Source organism: Gallinula chloropus, assembly GCF_964237585.1.
Source record: "Gallinula chloropus genome assembly, chromosome: 7".
NCBI lineage: Eukaryota > Metazoa > Chordata > Aves > Gruiformes > Rallidae > Gallinula > Gallinula chloropus.
This window is the reverse complement of record NC_140092.1, coordinates 23,823,398-23,846,022: the sequence shown is the minus strand read 5'-3', so window position 1 is coordinate 23,846,022 and position 22,625 is coordinate 23,823,398. Positions and strand designations below refer to the sequence as shown.

Below are 22,625 nucleotides of genomic sequence, written 5' to 3'. Positions count from 1 at the left end.
AAAAACAGTGAGAAAAACTGTACACTGACCCAAAGTGGTATTCTGGCAATGTGTAACAGGACTGAGTCCCAGGGGCACTCACAGCATCAAACTCACTCAATTTATCTGGCACATCCAAAGTTGGTGGCAACTCATTCGTGAGAAATTACACAGTAGAAGTAAAAGACCCAACGAAACCTTTATGATTTCTTTTCTGGAAAATTTTCATATTTAATTATTATCCATAGCAGCATTTATCATTATAAAGGAATAAACAGTGGTTTTCTGTGACTTCTATGTGAGACACAACTTCAATACAGTCTGAAGATCTAATGTTTGAAATACAGCACGTAGCTCAATAGAAAAAAAAAAATAAAATATGAAAACGAGCGAGGTCACCATAGCAATACCAGCCCGGTGTGCACACGCACTCCTAAGCAAACCTTGACTTGTCTGCAATTGCCACCTAGTGGCTAGTTAAACATTAGAGACATTTATTTGCCTCGTCAAAAAACCCTACAGAATCACAGATCTCTGGTAAAGAATTTCTCCATTTTCTGTACTAGCTACTGTTTTTCAGCAGTGAACAATCGTTCAAAGATAACACACTCCCCTTCTTGCCTTACACAACATCACAGAATTATCAAGGTTTTATATATCAGTCAAGTGGGACACTTAGAAGTAATTAATCACCTTCCCACAAGCTTAACCAGCTTTAAAAGTGAATACACGGAAGAAGAAACGGACAACCAAAACTACTGACTTCTTACTTTAAAGAGCTAATCATAGGAATTTGATTTCCTATGATTAATCATTTTTCTGCCATATTCTTTGAAATTTAGACCTGGCAATGACCTCAGGTAATAATATCACAGCAGCACATGAGAAAGGACTTAATGAAATACTTTAAAAAAAATAGTAATTTTACTGACTTACTGATTTGATACGTTCTCTGAAAAATTCTATTGTCTACTCATGGGTTCAACCCAGATGCTTGGTTATATACTGACAGATACCTAACCTTTGCACAGCAGGCAAGGGAGTTTGCATACACGCAGCGTTATGCGCCTTTCAAAGAGATGAAGACTGCTTTTGCTTCCCATATAATATATAAACTGGGTAAATTTAATACCATGTTATTTCCCTGAAAAAAAATATACCCAGAACATAAACTCTATTAAACTAATGTTCATTAATATGGGAGGCTATTAAATTTTGGGATGAACTCCAAGAACCATGATTTGGCTTTGGTGAAAAAACAGTGCTAATTCATAGAGATAACAGCTGGAGCTAGTGAATATTGTACTAGTTGTGTGTAAGCTGTATGTTATAGCTTTAAATTAAATTGTGTAAAGGAAATATTACCCAAACATATAAATAGAGAACTTACACAAGAAATTACAAGATTTCCATACTGAAGGAATTTACTCCCTAAAGACAAGATGTAACAGTTGTTTAAAGAAAGGGTAAAATTTAGCATCTCAAACAAGATTGTTCCACAAACTGAAAAAAAGGCTACAAAAGACTGTGACCAGGAGGCTGATTGATGGAGTTAAAGGGAATCTAAAAAAACAATGTATCTTTCATTGCTCACAATGACAAAAAGACAATTTTTGATTTGATAGAATTGGTCCTTAACCTGAAGTTCCTAAGAGCCACAGCAAGCAGATGATCATGTTAGTACAGGAGAACTAAGAACAAGGCCATATGGGAATCAGCAACGTGACCTGGATCCTATTCTATCTTCAGTGACCTTTTGTTGCTGCTGTTCCACACCTGAGAGTGCATCCATCTTCAAAACTCTGGGTGAAAATCCCCAGGGCTTTATGAAAGGATGCCCATACTCTTCTTATCACTCTCCAGTTCTGTTTCCTCCATTTTTTGTTTTGTCAGAACTCTCAATTTTTGCTGAGATACAGAATAGGAAAAGAACAATGTACAGTAGAAGAATACTGTATAGCAAAGTGAACTATTTAAATATTTCTATGTTAAAACATAACGAAACTTATGTTGATCAGAATTAGACTATGTTTTGTCCTTGCAAAAGGATTGTAGCTATTAGAGGAATACACCAACACCTCTCACTTTTGAGAGCTTGTAAAACAAGACATAATTTGTGTGCTTGAGATTAATTTTTTTTGATTGTCCTCTTACAATGTAAGTCTTGAAGCTTTCAGTATATCCTAAAAGTGTATCTAAAAAAACCCCAATAATGGAATATTTATGAAAAATAAATAATCTTCAAGCAGAATGTTCAAGACCTTAAGAAACTCACAAAGGGTACCAACAGACAACTTCATAATAAATCAGCACACAAATATTTGAACTAATATAAAGACCATACGTGCATTTCTGCACATGCAGAAGATTCAATCTGAGCAACTGTCTTACAGATAAGGACAGTGAAAGCAAACTCAGTAGGACACGGGTGTTATTAAACTCCTCACTACAAAGGTACAATGACTGACCACATTGTGACCTCAGGGGATGCCAGCATAAACTAACCTCAAGCCTAAAACTCGATAAAACTATTCTAAAATTACATGGAATCAGACAATAAAATTCCAAGAGCCACAACACAGTATATAGGTCAACTTCTGTAACTGAATACTCTAAGAGATATTACCACAGTGACTTCACTTTAAAACACGCCTTTAATTTCCAAGGTAGTGAAAGCTACAAAGCTACAACTTGTTTTGATCAGAGCTGGTGCTTATGTTGTTTCTTGGTAGCTATGTGCTCCAGGCACATTCACATTAGAGAAAAATAACCTGGCAGTAGCACTAGCTACATTCCATCATGGATTTCTGAAAATGACCAGTACATAATTTGGGTTTCTACTTGCAGCATTCCTAAAACATCACTTGCAAAGACCATTCAATGGATAAAATGAATCAGCATATAACCAACTACCTCAACAAAGCCCACTCAACAGCAGTAGGCACTCAAGTGCTGACAATTTAATTTATACATAGTGTATTGAAATGTAGTAGCTTCAAATTTTAATGAAAGAAGTGTAAGTCTGCAGTGCTATCATCTCTCTAGCACAGGAATATTTTTAAAGGAACTTTTTTTCTCCCTTTTCTACAAGTCTAAGCTTCTCTGAGGAGCTTTTTGCAGAAACTAAGAGACAGAAGGAGGAATTCAGCTTCCACTGTCAATATTTCATAATGTGCTAAAAATACTTTAGCTGATATTATTCTGAGTTGTATAGAAGCTTTCATTTTTAAGCTGTTGATTTTAATTGCTCTCTGTATTCCTGTGCTTATGCTTAGTTTGTAGAAGAAATAATGAGAGACTCCCTAACTTCTCCCAAATAAATAAAATGCAAGCATTTTGTATGTAATGCTCACTTATACTGGCTACATATTACCATTCTTTAAATAACATACAGAACAATTATGAATATGAAGATAATACCAAATAGAAGAGAAGTTATATACATGATTGAACTGCTCTGGTTACTACAGAATCACAGCCCAGATGATGCCCCAATTTTTACTAAGCCAAATGAGGAACATCATGTATTCATGCGCTGGATACACCGCACCCTCCATGAGATTAATGGATTGATACTAATCAGGAACATTACTACAGAGAATGTCAAAGATGTATAGAAAGGGATACTATGAGTACTTGAGATGCTCAGAAAACAAAGTCCTATGATGCAGAATCCTTATTTCTGCATTCAGATATTAAATCAACATGATGATATTCGGGAACATCAGACATAAGTGTTATGATACAACCAACAGTGACTTTTCATACTCTAGTTGTCACACCAATAACTAAGAGCATCCTATTGTAATGTTGACATAGTGTAACTTTTCATCATGAATGCAATTCAATTAAAGTCTTGTCAACATGCTCATTCAATCATCTTTAGGTAAAATTTCCTTATCATAAAATAAAAAATATAATGACCAACAAAGAGAAGAAACAGAGAACTCGTGTCCAACACCATAAATACCATTGCTTTAAATGTGAAATCCTTCAATAATATGCTAAAAAATAAAGCAGCGACAAAAGCCATTCTAGAAACATCAATACTTTAAATACACATAAAATGAGATACTATTTCAGTGCTGTTAGCGTAGTCATGATTAGCATATGAATCAGCATCACTGGAATAAATATGCTGAAAAGAACCACGGCACAAAACCATGTTCTGAATGCAAGAGATACTCAGAGAAGAGAGACCAACAGCTCGTTTGAGCAATAGTAGTTTGCACTGACTAGAAAATACAATAGGGCTTTGCTCTGAGTCAAAGGTCCAAGAAAATGTATTGACATTCTCACCTCTGGTAAGACAACCTACCATTATGCCCATAAACAACCTCAAAACTATTCTAAAACCACAGCTGAGTTTTATCTCAGAGAGATTTAGTCTATTCACTGCACAAGGGAAAAATGCTGAAACAGGGTAGCAAACCAGTTTTCCTGATTATCCAAGTTAATTGACAGAACACTCATTTTTGGTGGCAATTGCTCAGAGGGCAATTCAAGAGATTGTCTCTCCCGTTAGAATAAAAACCAGATGGGTAATTTATTATTTGTATTCCAAACTTTATTAGTAACATGCATTTTCTAATAAACAAGCATGCAATTTTCTACCATGCATTAACTATCAGAAAATATTAGCTACATCTGTTGGAGAGACTGATATACTCAGTATTTCAGGGGTTTTTATTGTCCTCCTTTGAGCACATTAACATTCAACATACACTAATTAGTTCCTCTTTCAAATTACATCCCAGCTTTCCAAATTAAAGGCTAACATGTTTCTTTGACTGACAAGTTAAATTATTTTATTTCTTTGTGGTTTTGGACAAGCCAGTAAATGCATTTTTCCTGGGGAGAAATAGGATGCTTTTTTTTTTCTTGCTTTGGCAATGTAAAAAAAAAAATCATTTACCTTCAGCATAACACTTTGCTACTAAAAGGAAGGAAATGCCCCCCTGAAGCCCACCACTTTATGCTTTTCAGTTTAATGATACAAACATCTTCTGAAGTATAGAAGTACTAACTCATTAGTAGCGTTTCAGTTCTCTTTGCTGCAGAAGCCTGGAGGAAAGAAACCTTAACACAGAATATCTGATTCTAGCACTGAATCTTACATCTTAGACCAAATGATAACATCCAATTATATGCAACCTTTACATCTCACATTAGGATTTCTCTCTGTTCATTCTGAAAGAGTCTTGATCTTAATTGTCTTTATCCCTTTCCACCTCTGTCATGACTTATTTTTGCTTGAAAAGGTGAGAGACCAGGAAGTATTTTAAGGTAGGTTTGGAGAACACAAACAAGTATTTATGAATGTAAATAATAGGAAATTTATCTATAAGCAATAAAATAAAGGAGTATCCTAATGCAGACAAGATTAATATATTTATTTTTTTAAATCAATTAAACATATTCACATAATAAACATAATTAACTTCCCTTAATAGTCATAAGCAATCCACCATAGAGTGTATAAAACAACTAGCCCACGGATATAACAGGGTCTGTGCTCTGTAGAGACAGGACAAAGGGCAATAGGTGCAAGTTGGAGCACAGGAAGTTCCGCACCAACATGGGGAAGAACTTTTACCCAGTGAGGGTGAGGGAGCCCTGGGACAGGCTGTCCAGGGTGTGTGGAGTCTCCAATTCAACACCCCTCTGGATGCCAACCTGTTCAATATGAGCTGGGGAGCTGCTTTGGCAGGGGGGTTGGACCCCATGATCTCTCGAGTTCCCTTCCAACCCCTGTGATTCTATGATATTTCAAAACAATTTGACTAAAGAATTGTAGGGTTTATATGGACTTTTAGGTTTCAGATAGCAGGTTCTGATGAAGTAGCAAGTTAGTTACAATGCTATAGCAGGAGACTACACTATCAAATGTGTCCCTGTTTAACAAAGCACTATATTATTATATAGCACTTCTGTTACTTGTGAAAAATGCATTAATTACGCAGCACATACACCGTAGAAGAAATGAAGCGAGAAGAAATGGACTGCACAGTTAAACTAAAATAGATGTGCACATGGAGAGCCACTGAAGTAAAGTTCTACCAAGAGTGCCTCTCTAAGTTGCAGCAACACAGAAGTGAATAAGCTTATCCATTGAGACAAACCCACGTAAAGCCAAAAATATACATCATCCATACATCAGATGTTGATTTGTCTGGAAGAAGACCGCAGAAGATTTTATCAGAAAAGCTGCTCTGTACCTAACGTGTGGTCATTTTGCCTTAAAACTGTGAGTGAATCCTCCCTAGACTCCATTAATGCCTTAAAGGAAAGGACAGGTAGATCCATTACCTTTACAAAACATGAAAGATAAGGAGACCTTTGTTTGAACCCTGTCCCCACAACCTCCACAGTAATCAGGATGTTTTTTTCTATTTCAGTTCTCGCTTTATCTGATTTACACTTCTCTTTTGCTTTAATCACTTCTTAAAGCAATGTAAAACACAGTTAAAAATAAACTACCTCAGCAAATATTCAGCTAAAATTTGACATAAGTTCATAGTAACTGCAAAAATATCTACAATATTTATGATTTCTGGCAAGAATCTTTCCAATCCTTTGCCACTTAGTAGTGACTGGGCACTGCAGTATATCTTCTATATCAATAAATGATTCAGAAACAGATGGTATAAGTTCCATAAACATTTCACACAAAACCAGCCATGCCAATGTTTTTCCTTATAAGGAAAAGCCAGCCTTAGGCAACCCTGGATGCTAACTTTAGCAGTATTATTTTAGAGAAAAACAACCTTTAAGAAAAGTAGATATTGTATCATTTTTAGGATGATGGGCCAAAGGTCACCTTGTGTTGCATGTAGTTGTTTAAGACAGCTGCCTATTCAGCTGACTTGTGATGCCTGTGCATCACATCAGAACATTTAGCAAACTGTGACCCTCATGAGTATCTTTTCCATTCTCTCCTGCCACTTTCCCCCCATCTGGGTGCATGAGAAGCACAAGCTGCAGTAACACTGCTCCATTCCATTGTTAATTCAGAATCCTAAACACTGTTTAAACTCAGGAAAAAGCACAAGTGCTCCTTATAACATGCTTGATGACAAATTGTACAGAAATATGTACCATGAGGGTAGGAAGATATAAATGAAACCCAAACTACAAAGACAGGTAAAAGGAGAGCTAAGGAAGTCACCACTACTACGAGGATGAGAACCTCCCAGGTAACATTTCTGCCAGAAAGTCAGGAGTCGTCATACCAGTCAGAGCCACATGAGCCCACCCCACAAAAAGGTCAAAACAAAACCATTATGTTTAACATATCTACTCCTACACTCAGCTCTGAAAGACCACAGACTGCTCCCAAGACTGCAGGAAGCTTCTGATGCCATTTGTACCCATGAAATCTAAGGCTAGCACCTGCAGAGACAGTAGACAAGCGATCTTTACGGTGACTGAGGAACTGGCTGACACCAGAGGGTGGCAGTAAATAGCTCCTTTTCAAACTAGCTACCTGTCACAAGGAGAGGTCTCACAGGTATTGATACTGGGCCCATCACTGTTTAATACCTTCAAAAGTGACCTGGATGATAGGATCAAGTACACCCTATTGAAGTTTGAAGATGATACCAAACTGAGTAGGGAGGCTGACACTTTGGAGGGGAGAGCCACCCTGCACGAAGACCTGGGTAGCCTGGAAGAGTGGGGGAAACAAGAACTCTATGGAGTTCAGCAAGGACAAGTGTTAAGCGGGGAAAAGATAATCCAGGTGTTCAGCACAGACTGGCATCCACCTGGCTGGAGAGCAGATCTGTTGAAAGGGAACTGTGGATTCTAGTGGACAAGTAGCTCAATATGAGGGAATGGTGTGCTGCATCAGGGCAATGAAAACTAACAATATACTGGGTTATATCAACCAACAAGGGTAACACCAGAAGAGATAAGGAAGTCATTATCTCACTCTGCTCAGCACTTGTCAGGCCACACCTGAATACTGTGCTCAGCTTTGGTCCTCGCTGTACAACAAAGGTGTGGACAGGCTGGAGAGGGTCCAGAGAACGGTCACCAGGATGATCGAAGGACTGGGAAGCCTACTGCATGAGGAAAGGCTGAGAATTGGGTTGGCTCAGCCTTGAGGTTCAGGGGAGACCTCACCATCAAGTTCTAGTACTTAAAGGGTGGCTACAATTAAGATGGAGACTCCCTTTTTACATGGAGTCACACAGAAAAGATGAGGGGTAATGGATGTAAGTTACTCCTGGGGAGACTCTGACTGGACACTAGAGGAAAATTGTTCACCATGAGAACAATCAGCCCCCGGCATAATCTCCCCAGGGAAGTGGTGGATGCCCCAACATCAGAGACTTTCAAGATTTGGCTGGATGGGGTTCTGGGTCATCTTGGCTAGACCATGCTTTTGACAAGAAAGGTTCAACCTGATGATCCTTTCTGTCCCTTCCAACCTGGTGTTCTGTGATTCTATGGTAAGCCCAGAAGGTGTATGCACCCTCTCAATTATAACCCTCTAGTTCACATAATACATTCTGATAAACAGATAACAGATATTCATAAGAATAAATGCTCTAAAGTAATCCACCCATTTATTAAGTTTTTTCTGTCCACCATTTACATACTGTATGGCAACTGCTAGACTTAGATGAAAACAAATATTTCATGTGTTAAATATTACATAGTTTAAATAATCAATACAATTTTAAAATGTAAATCTTCTAATAGAGACACTTACTGGATGTTTTGCTGAAAGTCTGCCAGTCACAGTTCCTGTCTGATTCCATGTAGAGGAAATAAACCCCTGTAGTCAAAGTAAAAATCCCAAAAATAAGAGGATGAATACATACACCTAAATTTTATTTAATTAAAATATCAGTAATAAAAACTCATTTCAATATGGACTACAAAAATTTAAAAATAAACACTTCTGTAAATAGAAAATTATAAAGTTCTTAAACTGCAAACATTGCAATTATTTCGTATTCTTTTATGATTTATTTGAAATACCATATATTACAGGCTGTATTTTATACTTCTACCTTTCTCATGCATGTTTGCAGTCCATCCACATAAGTTGATTTCATCTTATGAACCTAAATTACGAAGTGTAAATAAATGGATATTTACAAAGATAAGAGATGTTTCAAACTAAAGATCTTAAATTCCAAATGCGTATTAAATTGTTTTGTTGACTTATTTTTTTAAAGGTAGTTTTATCTTAGCAATGGATACTCACTAATAGCTTAACTTAATAGCACAACTTAGGTAAGTTATTGCCTAAAGCCAGGTGTTTGCAAATGCTAGTAAACAAACTATTGGAATTTATTCTTTCACATCTTCTATCCTCAGGTCAATAAGCTACACAAAATAAAGCTGACCATAAAACACAAACCCATATTTATATTTTTTTTAAATCTTGAAAACTTATCCACTGAAAAGCCAAACATGTAGTGTGAGATCAGAGTACCTAGGTCATTGGGGATTTTCAGGAGGATTGTCACTTAACTACTTATGGCTTTTTTATTTTTATCTCCTTCACTTTCTGCAGAGTATTTCTTCAGAACTCAAAACATATGTGTTTTGCCCTAAGAGTATGCTTTATAGCATGAAACAACAGTGAAGTTTTTTAATTGGTTCTGCAACAGAGTGGTTTCCTAGCTATAATCTAACATAGTGTAAAATACAATAAACATTAGATTTAAAAGCTCCTAAGAACACTTACAACTTCAAACATTAAATGAATATTTGTATGAACTTACATTAGAGACAACTTTTAACATTTTTTTTAGCTGTGAATATGTTATCTCTCTAGGCTAATTTTACTTCAGTACATCACGTGAAAAGCATCAGCTTACCTGACGATACTCTAGAATTATCTTAGGCAACGGATGAAGATCTTGCAACTTATTTAGCTGCAAAGCAACGAATGTGAATTACTGGTTTACTTTTCAGTTGTTACGTTATTTAACATTCTTAGCAGAGTAAGTTCTGGAGAAGGACTTTTTCTTGCCAAGCTGAATGGACAAAGTACTGGCTAAAGAATAATGTCCTTCAAGCAATCTGACCCAAGAAAGTCTTTGTTATTCCCACCTTCAGCAGGAGGGCTGGAGATTGCCCTCTCCCATTTCGTTTCCCTTCCTGTCTCAGACAGGAGCAAAAACCCATACAGACATAAAAACTTTTCCACAGCAACTTGGAAAACAGTGGTAGTGTTACTACCAGTAGCACTGGAAAGGGGTTGCGTTAGGAATAACGCTTTGTCTATTTTTTGTGCTAGACAGCATCAATGCAGACAGAGCATGTTAAAAGTATGTGAAATAATACCTGTATACTTGCATATGGATTTATACACACATACATAAAATTCAACAGGATAATTTCTCCTGTTTACATCCTAATACAAGTTCTAGGAGGCCTTCGGGAAAAATTGAAGTTGTCAAATCCAAAACTCAATGAAATAAAGCAGGTTTCTGATTACTTCAGAATTGCCCAGATTTTTTTATAAGATATTTAGAAGTAAAACAAAATTATCTGGAAAGACAACAGTTCAGGGTGAAAAACAGATGCAAGTGTACCAGAATGGAAATTTAAACGGTTATGGTTTTTTCTTGCTACTAGGGAGACAACATATTGAGATTTATTACCTAGTATTTATCTATTGGAAGGTTTTGGCTTATCTTTGTCTAAATAACCAACTCACAGCAGTTGTCAGAAAGAAAGCAGTGGACTGGATAAAAGCATTGCTTTGATTACTGCAACAAATCTTACGTTCGCACCAAAAGATGACATGCATTCTATTTCACCAATTCCTCCCATCTTCCAAGGCTCTTTGTCACTCTCCAAGATTGCACATTTGATCTATGAAACCTCCTTATCCTTGAATAGCATGTGCTTTTTCTGGTTATACTGTTGACATTACCTCAAAGATCTTATCTGGGAGTTCAGATACTTGGACCAAACATTGAATTTCCTCTTTGACACATGAGGAACAAATATGACCTTTCTACCTTCCCCAGAGGTGTTCATTGTCATTGTGAACTTTAACTCAATTCCCATGTAAACTAGAGCAATACAATTGTGGCACCAAATCAGAAATAGGTGCAGCTACGCACAGGCTTTTTTTCTTCTACAAAGAAATTCCATTAATAATATTATGCTACAAAATCGGTTATGATATGGATCAAGTGTACCCACAGTTAAGTATTCAGATGACACCAAGTTGGGCAGGAGAGCTGATCTGCTTGAGGGTAGGAAGGCTACAGAGGGATCTGGGTTGGCTGGATCGATGGGCCAAGGCCAACTGTACGAGGTTCAACAAGGCTCAGTGCTGGGTCCTGCACTTAGATGACCACAACCCCAGGCAAAGCTACAGGCTTGGGGAAGAGTGGCTAGAAAGCTGCCCAGTGGAAAATGACCTGGGGGAATTGGCCAGTAACCAGCTGAATGTGAGCCAGCAGCGTGCCCAGGTGGCCAACAGCATCCTGGCCTGAATCAGGAATAGTGTGGGCAGCAGGACTGGGGCAGTGATCCTCCCACCAGACTTGGCACTGGTGAGTCCGCACCTTGAGTACTGGGTTCAGTACAAGGACACTGAGGTGCCAAAGAGCAATAATGCTGGTGAAGGGTCTAGAGTGGCTGAGGGAACTGGGATTGTTTAGTCTGAAGAAAAGGAGGCTGAGAGGAGACCTCACTCTCTACAACTACCTGAAAGGAGGTTGTAGCCAGGTGCATGTTGGTTTATTCGACCAAGTAACAAGCAATAGGACAAGAGGAAATAGCTTCAAGTTGTGCTGCAGAGGTTTGGATTGGATGGTGCGAAAAATGTCTTCACCAAAAGGATTGACAAGCACCGGAACAGGATGCCCAGGGAAGTGGCTGAGTCACCATCACTGTAGATATTTAAAAACATGTAGTTGCGGTGCTTAGTGAAATGGGTCAGTAGTGGACTTGATGATCCTAATGGTCTTTTCCAACCTAAATAATTCAGTGACTCTACAAAAAGGAAGGGCCATCCACATTTGCCTCAAGTTACCAAGGAGTCTGAAGTTTGGTCATGACTTCACCATTTTAGACAAAGATTTCTGGCAGGTTTCTACACTTGCATCACACTTGGATCACATTGCTGAAAATTATCTGCTCCAACACAAATAGAAGAATGAAATGGAGAAACTTCAGATCCATGATATTTATGGCACTGAAACTGAAAATATATTTGATCTCTTGTGCTGGTGTATCAAGGTTTCTAAACTATATGGTCATTACTGTTGTAAGGGAACAAGATTCTATCAAGATCCTGCAACTGTCCCTACTAAAGACACAACTTCATGAAGAAAAAAAAGGCCTAAGGAAAATCCATGCACACAACTAGTGAAACGGCTATACAAATGAAGTGATAACTCCCAACTCAAACCACAGAGATCAAATAATTTCCTACAGATCTTTGACTAGCATGAATGAATGAGTTACTGTAAAAAGAGGACAACATGGTTTTAACCAAAATCTCCTGATGGGAAAGACTGTGCTGCTATTTCCTTCACCAGCAGATTTCATGTTCGTTTCTTTCACCAGTGCTCTTTCTCCCCCAACCAGTCAGTCATACAGAGCTACCAAATCTGACCAATAAGTCAGTCTCCCTCCTTTGAGGAATGGTCATACATGCATACTGATACTAAAGTTTTTAACCCTGGTTTATAGCTAAAGTTTAGCCTCAGTAGCTAGTTTGGTTTTCCCCATCATGGAGGGCAACATCCATTTCTGGCATAAGTAAACGAAGTGTGATTAGTTCAATACAAAAATAAATAAAGATTGTTAGGAGAACATCACACAAATGACTATTTCACTGGAATATATCGTAGAAGCTTTGCTAAATTGTGCAGATGTCTTTAGAACCCCTTCCCATCTCACCACAACTTCTGAGGTGGACACAAGCTGTTGCATTTCAGTTCTGTGAACTTTCTCACACAGTGCATGCAGCTTTAACTTCTCAAATAGTACCTACAGTAAGAAAAAACACATAAGAGATTTGTTTCAGTGTTTCAAGTGCTGGAACAAAAAGAAAAATTATGTTGTGCCTGAACTTAAGTGTAGAAAACAGATTTCAAGGAAAACAGAGCATACTATAGCAAAGAAAACTAACACAGAATTGAAAAGATAAAATCTTAAGGTTTAAGATATTGATAAAGTATTTCTGAAATTAAAATGAATAATTAAATACATTCAAATACAGATTATCCAACACTCCTGATTTATGAATAACTGTCATGTCCTCCATTAAAATAATAAATATTGAAGAAAAAAATTCCAAAGCTGTAAGGAAAATGTTTTATGCTTTGTAATTCTTCTTTATCAATCACAACTTACATAATAATAGTATAAATATTACCTCCCTGAGTTGACTGCTGCTGGTCAAAAGGAATCGTTCTCCAGCAACTTGATGAGCTTCCTGTTCAAGCTCCTTGAGCCGCAACTATAAATTAGTACTTTAGAATTATTCTGTTCACATTATTATTTTCCTCAATATCTGCTACTTCCTAGTTTAGTGAGTACATTGGACTTAAAAGTAGGTACCTGATAATGTGCAATCATTGCCGGCTATCATTGCTTGGTTTAGTAGATTGCTTAGAGAATGTTTAATCTATATTTCTTCACGACTCAAGAAGGGGATTTACAGTAGTAAAAGCACCAAAATATGTGGAAAAACAATTTGGGTTACTGAAAACTACAGGAATCAACAGAGCTATGCAAATTATTCTGGTGAATTAATAATCTCTCAGACCACTATGATTAGTCATATTTTAATCCTCAAAATAGGATTCTTTTGTAACAATTTTTGTCAATGGCAAAATGGCAAACTTGGGACTCTCAAGAACACATAAGATGAAAAGTGTGTTTTATTTACAAAGAGAGACAGAAATATCTACCACCTCTCAGGAAGATGGTTACTGATAACTGTAGGTTCCAAAAGCGTCATTACAATTTTTAACTCTACAGCACATAACCCCAAAGCACCTGTGCGTTCTGCAAAGCAATCTCAGTTCTGAGGCATAGCTAACGATGCTTGCCTAAATAAACATGTAAGGATCTGATAAGTAAGTATCATTAGGTGGATGCATAATAATGAAAGGACTAGAAAAGTACAAATAAACTAGAAAGTACAAACAAAATTAAGTTTCCTCCTATTTTTCATCAGTCAGCCTCAGTAAAAGCAGAAAGATCATGCTATACAATTTCCAAAAGAAAAAATAAAGACAAAGTTTACCCCCAGAATCTCTGATGTTTTTTTCAATTCTTGTTTGTTCACATGTATTTTGTGTGTTTCCATCACTGTAAATACAATTATATACTGAGAACACTTAAAAATAGCAATCTCAATTTTACATGCTACTTTGACTGTAAAATGGAAGCTGAAACTCACACAGCTCTTACAAGGCTAAGACAATATTTAGTACTCTGAGGTAAAACATTCCACTTCAGCATAGTCAGCAGCTGTCTGAAAATAGTGAAGATTCATATTTTAAACTGAACTCTCATACCTGCCAGAATTTTGATAAGTGGAAGCTCTAACGTGCAAAATAATTTCCACAAACCTTGAACCTGTAAAGCAAGATACAAATAAATTCTTCAGTATCAGCCAATTTCGATCCTAAAACTTATAGTAGTGTCATTCTGTGGACCTATTTTGCAGTACACAGTATTTTATGTTATGTATACTCCCTTTTTACATGACAACACTATGGAATGAAATACTACTAGGTGTGAAATATAGTATCTAAATACTGCAGTCCATTATCACTTCATTTTGTGAGGAATAGTAATACATTTTGTGATAGGCTTGTTTTTTGGGTTTTGGGGTTGTTTTTCTTTTTTACACAAACATCAATAAAGAAATATACAGACCTCATTTTTCTAAGTGGTTTATTCTTAGACCAAGCCCTATTATAACAGGACATATTTGCCCCTTTTTTTTTTTTATTCACTTGGACAACTAAGCAACCATTCAAATTCACATCTGTTTTCATTAGGAGGAAAATAAAAGATGATAGGGGTACGTACCCAATTTAGTTACAAAGAACAGGAAGTCTGTTTTTTCTCTAACCACGGAAGCTATCAGACAGCAACACTTGTCTAAAGACTTCTGTAGACTGGCTCTCAGTGTCTCTGTGCCTTCAGTGTTTGCCTGTTACCTTTCTTCACAGACTACTTCATCATACTGCAGGGCCAGTTGGATATCCAGACTGATACAGCTCCATCAACTAAAGGTCTAAGCCCTACACATGCTAACATCAAATTCAAGGAAAACCCCTACGATCCTATGTTGTACCTTCCACCAGAACCTGTGCATATCTCTAAATTCTAGCACTTCTCCATGTATATGGTAACAGGGAGAAAAAACACACACAAAAAAAACCCCACTAAAAATGTCTTCAGATGCACTGTGAACTGCAATAAGGGCTAGAACAGCCTCAGTTGGAAGGGACCTACAGTGGTCATCTAGTCTAACTGCCTGACCACTTCAGGGCAGACCAAAAGTTAAAGCATGTTGATAGCAACATTGTTCAAATGTCTCAGATACTGGAAAAGTTTGTGTATCAACCACCTCTCCAGGAAGCCCCTTCAGTGTTTGACAAGTATTTTGCTAACACATCCAACAGCAACAGATATGCTGAGTTTTTGTACCCAAGGGATGTATCAAAAGAACCCAAACCCAGCGACTCTGTTTTAATTCTTTTAACACTTTTTAGACTGTTTCATACAGCTATAAAATACTAAAAGAAGAGACACAAAATTCTGAACATTCCCCATTTTTAGAATCTTCATTTAAATATTTAATTAATTCTTGCAAAATTTCTTCTATAGATTAACCTGCAGACTAATCATTTCCTCCTCCTGGAAAAAACCAGCAAATTTGATGGAGAACCATCAGATGTTGAACCAGCCTTTTATTTAATTCAAGTAGATTCTAATTTGAATGTGAAGCACATCACTAACTCTCTTTAATTCATGGTAATACCTCAGAAGACATATCTGAGTAATTACTTTTGATATCTTACCTGTAAGTCATGAGCAAGGTCCATCATTACATTATAAAGCTTCTCCAAGTTCACGCCTAAGTTTTGATACTGATAGGAAAAAAATTTTAAAAGTAATCAAGGGTTTTAATGCTAACAAAAACATTTAAAATACTATTTAATTTAAAATGCATTAAGCTATATATTTTTCTGTATGTCTCCTGTTACCGTTAACATCTTAGTAATGTTCTCTGACAAACATAATTAATGAATTGCAGATCATGAATGTTCAAGATTTTACCTGTTCCTTTATATTTTGCACAGACCAAGCATGAATAAATAGTATCATTCTCCTACCCTTGATATGTTGAAGTCTGAATTCTATTACTACTGGTAAAATGAGGAAAAATTCCTTGCAACTTTCTTTCTCCTATCGACGCTGCCCCTCTTCTATGCCCCAACTATTCACTTCCTTCCCTTCTGCTCCAGAGGTTCTGCAGAGAGCCATGCCACCCCATTCAGTTGGCTAGAAGACCATTTTGAAACACACCCAGACACTGAGAATATGCTCATTAGCTCCAAAAACTTGACCACTAAAAACCAAATATAAGATCAGCCTATGAAATTTGTTATCAGGCTAATACACAACATATAAACGCTGTGGTGCTGGTTTTCACTACTGAACTCCTGTGAGGAAAGACAGAAGTTTATAAAACGCTGTAGCTGTAGATATTTCTTTCCTGCAGTCTGTGTCTTCAGTGATGGCTGAGCAGTCAGAATTATGGAATAAATTTTCATACAGGTCATTAAGTGCAAAAACACCAGCACTGTCCTGCAATGTTTTTGGGCCACAAACTGTAGAACTTAGAACTGCATTTCAGAGGACTGAAGTTCTATGCTTGCCTGTCGACACACTCTTCTCCATGAATCACATACTGGTATGAGTTTGAGGCAGGAAAATAAGTTACATGGAATTTTGTATGATATCTTATAATTCTTAGTTTATGTAAAACAGTGAAATTAAAACCATGGGTCATTTGTATAAAAAGAGGCATTTACTCTGTGTTGATAAATGAGTTTCATGACACAGCATTATATGGTATTGGAGCCACTTGGTCATGATACTTTCAGACAGACATTAAGACACGTCAGATAGGGTAAAGAGAAGCAAAAATAATGGTAAGTTTAGACCTACAGAGGAAGAGATGAATCAGGTTCTACAAGATGCCTAAGCTCACTGTTTTGTGTTTGGCAACGTGAGCATAATGTGCATCGCATGGAGGACTCATCAGAGCAGAAACCAATTTGGAGGCCAGAATCCTAGCCTCTCCAGAAGATTATCTAGTAACACTCAACTGTTTTCTCATCAATAAACACATTCCTGGAGACTGACCTAGATTTGTCCAGACTCTTGGTGAACAGGATATTCCAAGTTAATTTCTACTAAATTAATACACATAGGCAGGGTTCAAAGTAAATTAAAAGTCTGCTTCCCAAGTGAATGACATCCTTCTGTCTAGATTAGTAAGAAGATTTGAAAAAGAAAAACAATACACTGACAGGAATGAAACTGGCCATGAAATCACACAGAATCTCAATTGAAAAAGCACCAATAGGGTTCATTGGGCATCCTGTAAGCAGCCTATCTTTAGGTTTACCATTCACTCTATGCATATTTTAAATGAATCCTAATTATTCTATGGCCACTTGATTATTTGCATTCCTATCTTGGAGCTGATGGAACACTAAAAGTGGCTATCATGCTATGAGCTGCAGAAGCCTCTTTCCTCTACAGACTCCAGCTGTTCTAGAACTTTCTTACCTTAATGTTCTCATGAAATACCAACAGTTGGGAGAAAAAAAAAAAAATCTGTTCCAAAAGAAACATATTCCTCTTTCTCCATTCAAACTGAGCTAGAAAGTACTTTCCTTACCAGAGTAAGCTCTTAAAAATTATGTAACCAAATCTGACTTTGCTGCCTATTTCACAGTTTTATGGGTTTTATTTGATACACTCAGAATCATTACTTTGGTCCTGCTGTTATAAGAATGAAAGAAAAGGACATTTCTACTTGTTGCCAAATTTACACTCTCCTCTAAGAATGCAATTTTTTTTCACAGAAAATGAAGACAATGCTCCAATTTGAAATGTCTGGTATTTCATAAAGAACAAAACCATGTTTCTATCAGCCACCCTAGTCCTCTGGTCAGCCACCCTAGTTAATCCGGGGGATAGTGTGATAATTCAGAGTAGAAATGTAACTACTACCAATGGGCTAGGTAACTTCATCAGCTGTCACTTGGGAAGCAAGGCTTCCCTGAGGAGCATATCAAGATCAATAGACCAGATGAAGTGCATCTACACCACTGCATGCAGCATGGGCAATAAACAGGAGGAATTAGAAGTCCTTGTTACTAGAGGAGACTATGATGTGATTGCCATCACTGAAACCTGGTGGGACAATTCACATGACTGGAGTGCTGCAATTGCTGGTTACAAAATATACAGGCATGACAGGCTGGGTAGGAGAGGAGGTGGGATAGCCCTGTATGTCAGAGGATGTTTTGACTGCCTGAAGCTGGAGTATGGTGATGACAGAGTTGAGTGCCTCTGGGTAAAGATCAGAGGAGAACGAAATCAGGGAGATACAGTGATGGGAGTCTGCTATAGACCACCTGACCAGGAGAAGGAAGCTGATGAATTGTTTTTTAAACAACTGGGAGAAGTCTCACGATCACCAACCCTCATCCTTATTAGGGACTTCAACACACCAGATGTCTCCTGGAGGTACAATACAGCAGGGGGGAAGCAGTCTAACAGGTTCCTGGAGTCTTTGGAAGACAACTTCCTGACCCAGCTGGTGAATGAACCCACCAGGGAAGGTGCCCTGCTGGACTTGTTGTTTGTAAACAGAGAAGGCCTAGTGGGGGATATGAAGGTTGGAGGACGCGTGGGGCACAGTGATCATGAGCTGATAGAATTCTTAGTACTGGAAGAAGTAAGAAAGGGAAACACCAGAACAAGCACCTTGGACTTCTGTAGGGCTGACTTTGGTCTGTTCAGAAAGCTGCTGGATAAGATCCCATGGGAGGCAGCCCTGGAGGGCAGAGGAGCCCAAGAGGGTTGGTTGCTCCTCAAGAAGGAAATCTTGGCAGCACAAGAACAGGCTGTCCCAGTCTGTCGGAAGAGGAGTCGGCGAGGCAGGAAGCCAGTTTGGCTGAGTAGAGAGATCCAGGAAGATCTTTGGGAAAAGAGGGGAAAATATGAGCTTTGGAAGAAGGGGCATGTGTCTTGGGACGAATATAGGAATTTAGGAGATCATGTAGGGAGAAAGTCAGAAGGGCTAAAGCTGAACTGGAACTCAGACTGGCCAGTTCTGTAAAAGATCATAAAAAGTCCTTCTATAGGTACATTAACAGTAAGAGGAGGGGCAAGGAGAATCTCCAGCCCTTATTGGATGCTGAGGGAACATTAGTGACAAGGCATGAGGACAAGGCTGAGGTCCTTAATTCCTTCTTTACCTCAGTCTATAACAGTAAAGATGGATATTCCCTGAGTACTCATCCTCAGGAACTGGCTGACAGAGAAGGAAGGAATATGATTAGTGACCTACTTGGCCAGTTAGACACTAACAAGTCAATGGGGCCAGATGGGGTTCACCTGAGGGTGCTGAGAGTACTGACAGATGTGCTTGCCAAACCCCTTTCCATCATCAGCAATCCTGGCAGATTGGGGAAGTTCCACTCGACTGGAGGCTGGCAGATGTGACACCCATACATAAGAACGGCTGGAAGGAGGATCCGGGGAACTACAGGCCTGTCAGCCTGACCTCAGTCCCAGGGAAGATCATGGAGAGGGTCATCTTGGGAGCTGTCATGCAGCACATGTGTGATGGCCAGGGGATCAGGCCCAGTCAACATGGGTTTACAAAAGGCAGATCAGTAAAGCCTTTAACATGGTTTCTCACAGCATTCTGACTGAGAAACTGGCTGCCACCGGCCTGGACAGGTGGACGCTCAGCTGGGTTAAAAACTGGCTGGATGGCCGAGCCCAAAGGGTGGTGGTGAATGGAACAAAATCCAGCTGGAGGCCGGTCACGAGTGGCATCCCCCAGGGCTCAGTCCTGAGTCTGGTCTTGTTCAGCATCTTTATCAATGACCTGGATGAAGGCATTGAATGCTCCCTCAGTAAGTTTGCAGATGACACTAAACTAGGAGGAAGTGTTGATCTGCCTGAGGGTAGGGAGGCTCTTCAGAGGGATCTGAACAGACTGGACCGATGGGCTGAGACCAACGGGATGAGGTTTAACATGGCCAAGGGCAGAGTGCTGCACATGGGACATAACAACCCCCTGCAGCGCTACAGGCTGGGAGAGACTGGCTGGAGAGCTGTCAGGCAGAGAAGGACCTGGGGGTGTTAGTTGACTGCAGGCTGAATATGAGCCAGCAGTGTGCCTGGGCGGCCAAGAAGGCCAATGGCATCCTGGCTTGTGTCAAAAACAGTGTGGCCAGTAGGTCCTGGGAGTTAATTGTGCCCCTGTACTTGGCATTGGTGAGGCCACACCTTGAGTGCTCTGTCCAGTTCTGGGCTCCTCACCATAAAAAGGACATTGAGGTCCTTGAACAAGTGCAGAGAAGGGCAACCAGGCTGGTGAAGGGGCTCGAGGGCAAATCATATGAGGAGCAGCTGAGGGTGCTGGGGATGTTCAGCTTGGAGAAGAGGAGGCTGAGGGGAGACCTTATCACCGCCTACAACTACCTGAAGGGAGGTTGTAGAGAGCTGGGCGATGGTCTCTTCAGCCAGGGGACAGGATATGGGACAAGGGGAAACGGGCTCAATCTGCACCAGGGCAGGTTCAGATTGGATATTAGAAAAAAATTTTTTGCTGAAAGAGTTGTCAGAGCTTGGAAGAGGCTGCCCAGGGAGGGGGTTGAGTCACCTTCCCTAGATGTGTTCAAAAAAAGGGGTAGATGAGGTACTTAAGGATATGGTTTAGCATAGGATGGGAATGGTTGGACTTGATGATCTTCAAAGGTCTCTTCCAACCTTGTGATTCTGTGATCTAGACGGGTATATGCAATTTAACTAGATGCTGTAATGCTCCACTAAATTGGATGCCATTGAGGTATGATATTTATGGACTAGAACAGAAAGATTGCAATTGAAATTGTTGACAAGAATACTTTCTGAATAGGTCTGATGTCAGAACACTATGGTCCTCCAGGGCTTTTAATCTGTCCAGTCATAGAAGTAGCTCTTTTGAAGTAAAAGCAGGTAAGAATAATCAAAGCAACAGGGAAATCTTCAAAATCCTTCCTGAAGGAGGGCCTATCCAGTCTAAACAGACCTCTAAACTGAAGATTTTTTCTAAAGTAGGAAAAAAATTAAATCCATATCAAAAGTAATGGATCTGTGAGGACCTCCCTCTCTTCACAAAGGTAAGAACCCTTCTGAGTTTGTGAGAAGGTATCTCTGCACACCTTTTTCCAACTGAACAGGGACTTTTGCAGAAATTGCTCCTCCAGCTGGATGCCATTGTTTCATCCTTGCCATAAAGATGACTCTCAGAACCTCCTCATGGTGTCATACAGACACTCACATTTAAACACTTTATCCTGGCCCTCCCAGTACAAGAGTCAGCTGTAAATCAACAGGTAAACATAATCCATCCTCCCAACAGTATATAAGTATCTGCCTTGTACACAAAACTCACAATTTTGGTCTGTTTGCAAAACAGCCCCATTATCTGAAGAAAAACAGAAATCTGGAACCAAATAATTTTAGCAGATGCAGACTGACAAGAACAATGCTTCATTGGCTGTTTGATCCAAGCAGAATGTAGAAGGAATCCAAATTACTTGTCACTGCACTAACACAATAGAACCATTACTGACTGAAAATTAGTTTATATTAGGACAAATTAGAACACATTATTTCCACAGAGACAAACATTCTGGTACACATTGTGGGAAGAACCATACGGGAACTTTATCATATTGTTCCAACTAATTTTTAGGAGAAGTGCCAAGTGTAGCAGAAGCATGGGAGATATTTATTAGTTACAAGAAGTTATGTTTCATGTTAAACACAGAACTGCCCCACTTTTGGGGTAGTCTTTGCTGCAGACATTTTCCTACTGCATGCCACAAAGCAACAGGGACACTTTGCAGTCTTTCAGTATGTGCTTAAGCCTGGATGATAGGTGGTTTTACCTTGAAATGACCATATGACTCAAAATAACAGCAGATAAAACTAAACAGATTCTACATAAACTGATGTCTGTTAGTGGGAGGCATATCCCAGCAAAGCCCCAGCAGAAACAAAGAGTTAAACCATGCAAGTTCCCCATCTGCTCAAGAGCTGTTAGTCTAGACAGGTCAACACTGCTCTGGTTATTTGTGAGTAGACAACATGGCCACCTACTGAATAGGTGTCCCCTGTGCCCACAGCAGAACATGACTGAGAAAGGGCAAGCCCTTAAAGATAAGATGCAGAGCTCTCTTCAAAGTTGAAATACCTAGATTCACTCGTGGTCCCTCTAGGAGCACAGACATCTGTTAGGAACCTCACAGTAAAGTCAGAGCAAGAAAACTGAAGATATAAATCTGGCAAAAAGCTACAATTCACAGGAAGAACTGGGATTTGCTGACCAG

General features: G+C 38.9%; 1 protein-coding gene across 1 annotated transcript in view; it reads right to left on the bottom strand.

The window, feature by feature from the left end:
• Positions 1-22,625, bottom strand: part of POLN (DNA polymerase nu) — a gene marked incomplete at both ends in the record, with an annotated part of 97,720 nt that overhangs the window by 61,770 nt on the left and 13,325 nt on the right. Inside the window, 8 exons of the mRNA XM_084266722.1 lie at positions 8,699-8,764; positions 9,003-9,056; positions 9,819-9,875; positions 12,868-12,957; positions 13,346-13,429; positions 14,222-14,286; positions 14,496-14,556; positions 16,014-16,082. Of these exons, the coding sequence (XP_084122848.1) occupies positions 8,699-8,764; positions 9,003-9,056; positions 9,819-9,875; positions 12,868-12,957; positions 13,346-13,429; positions 14,222-14,286; positions 14,496-14,556; positions 16,014-16,082 (546 nt within the window). The remainder of the gene's footprint in view (positions 1-8,698; positions 8,765-9,002; positions 9,057-9,818; positions 9,876-12,867; positions 12,958-13,345; positions 13,430-14,221; positions 14,287-14,495; positions 14,557-16,013; positions 16,083-22,625) is intronic.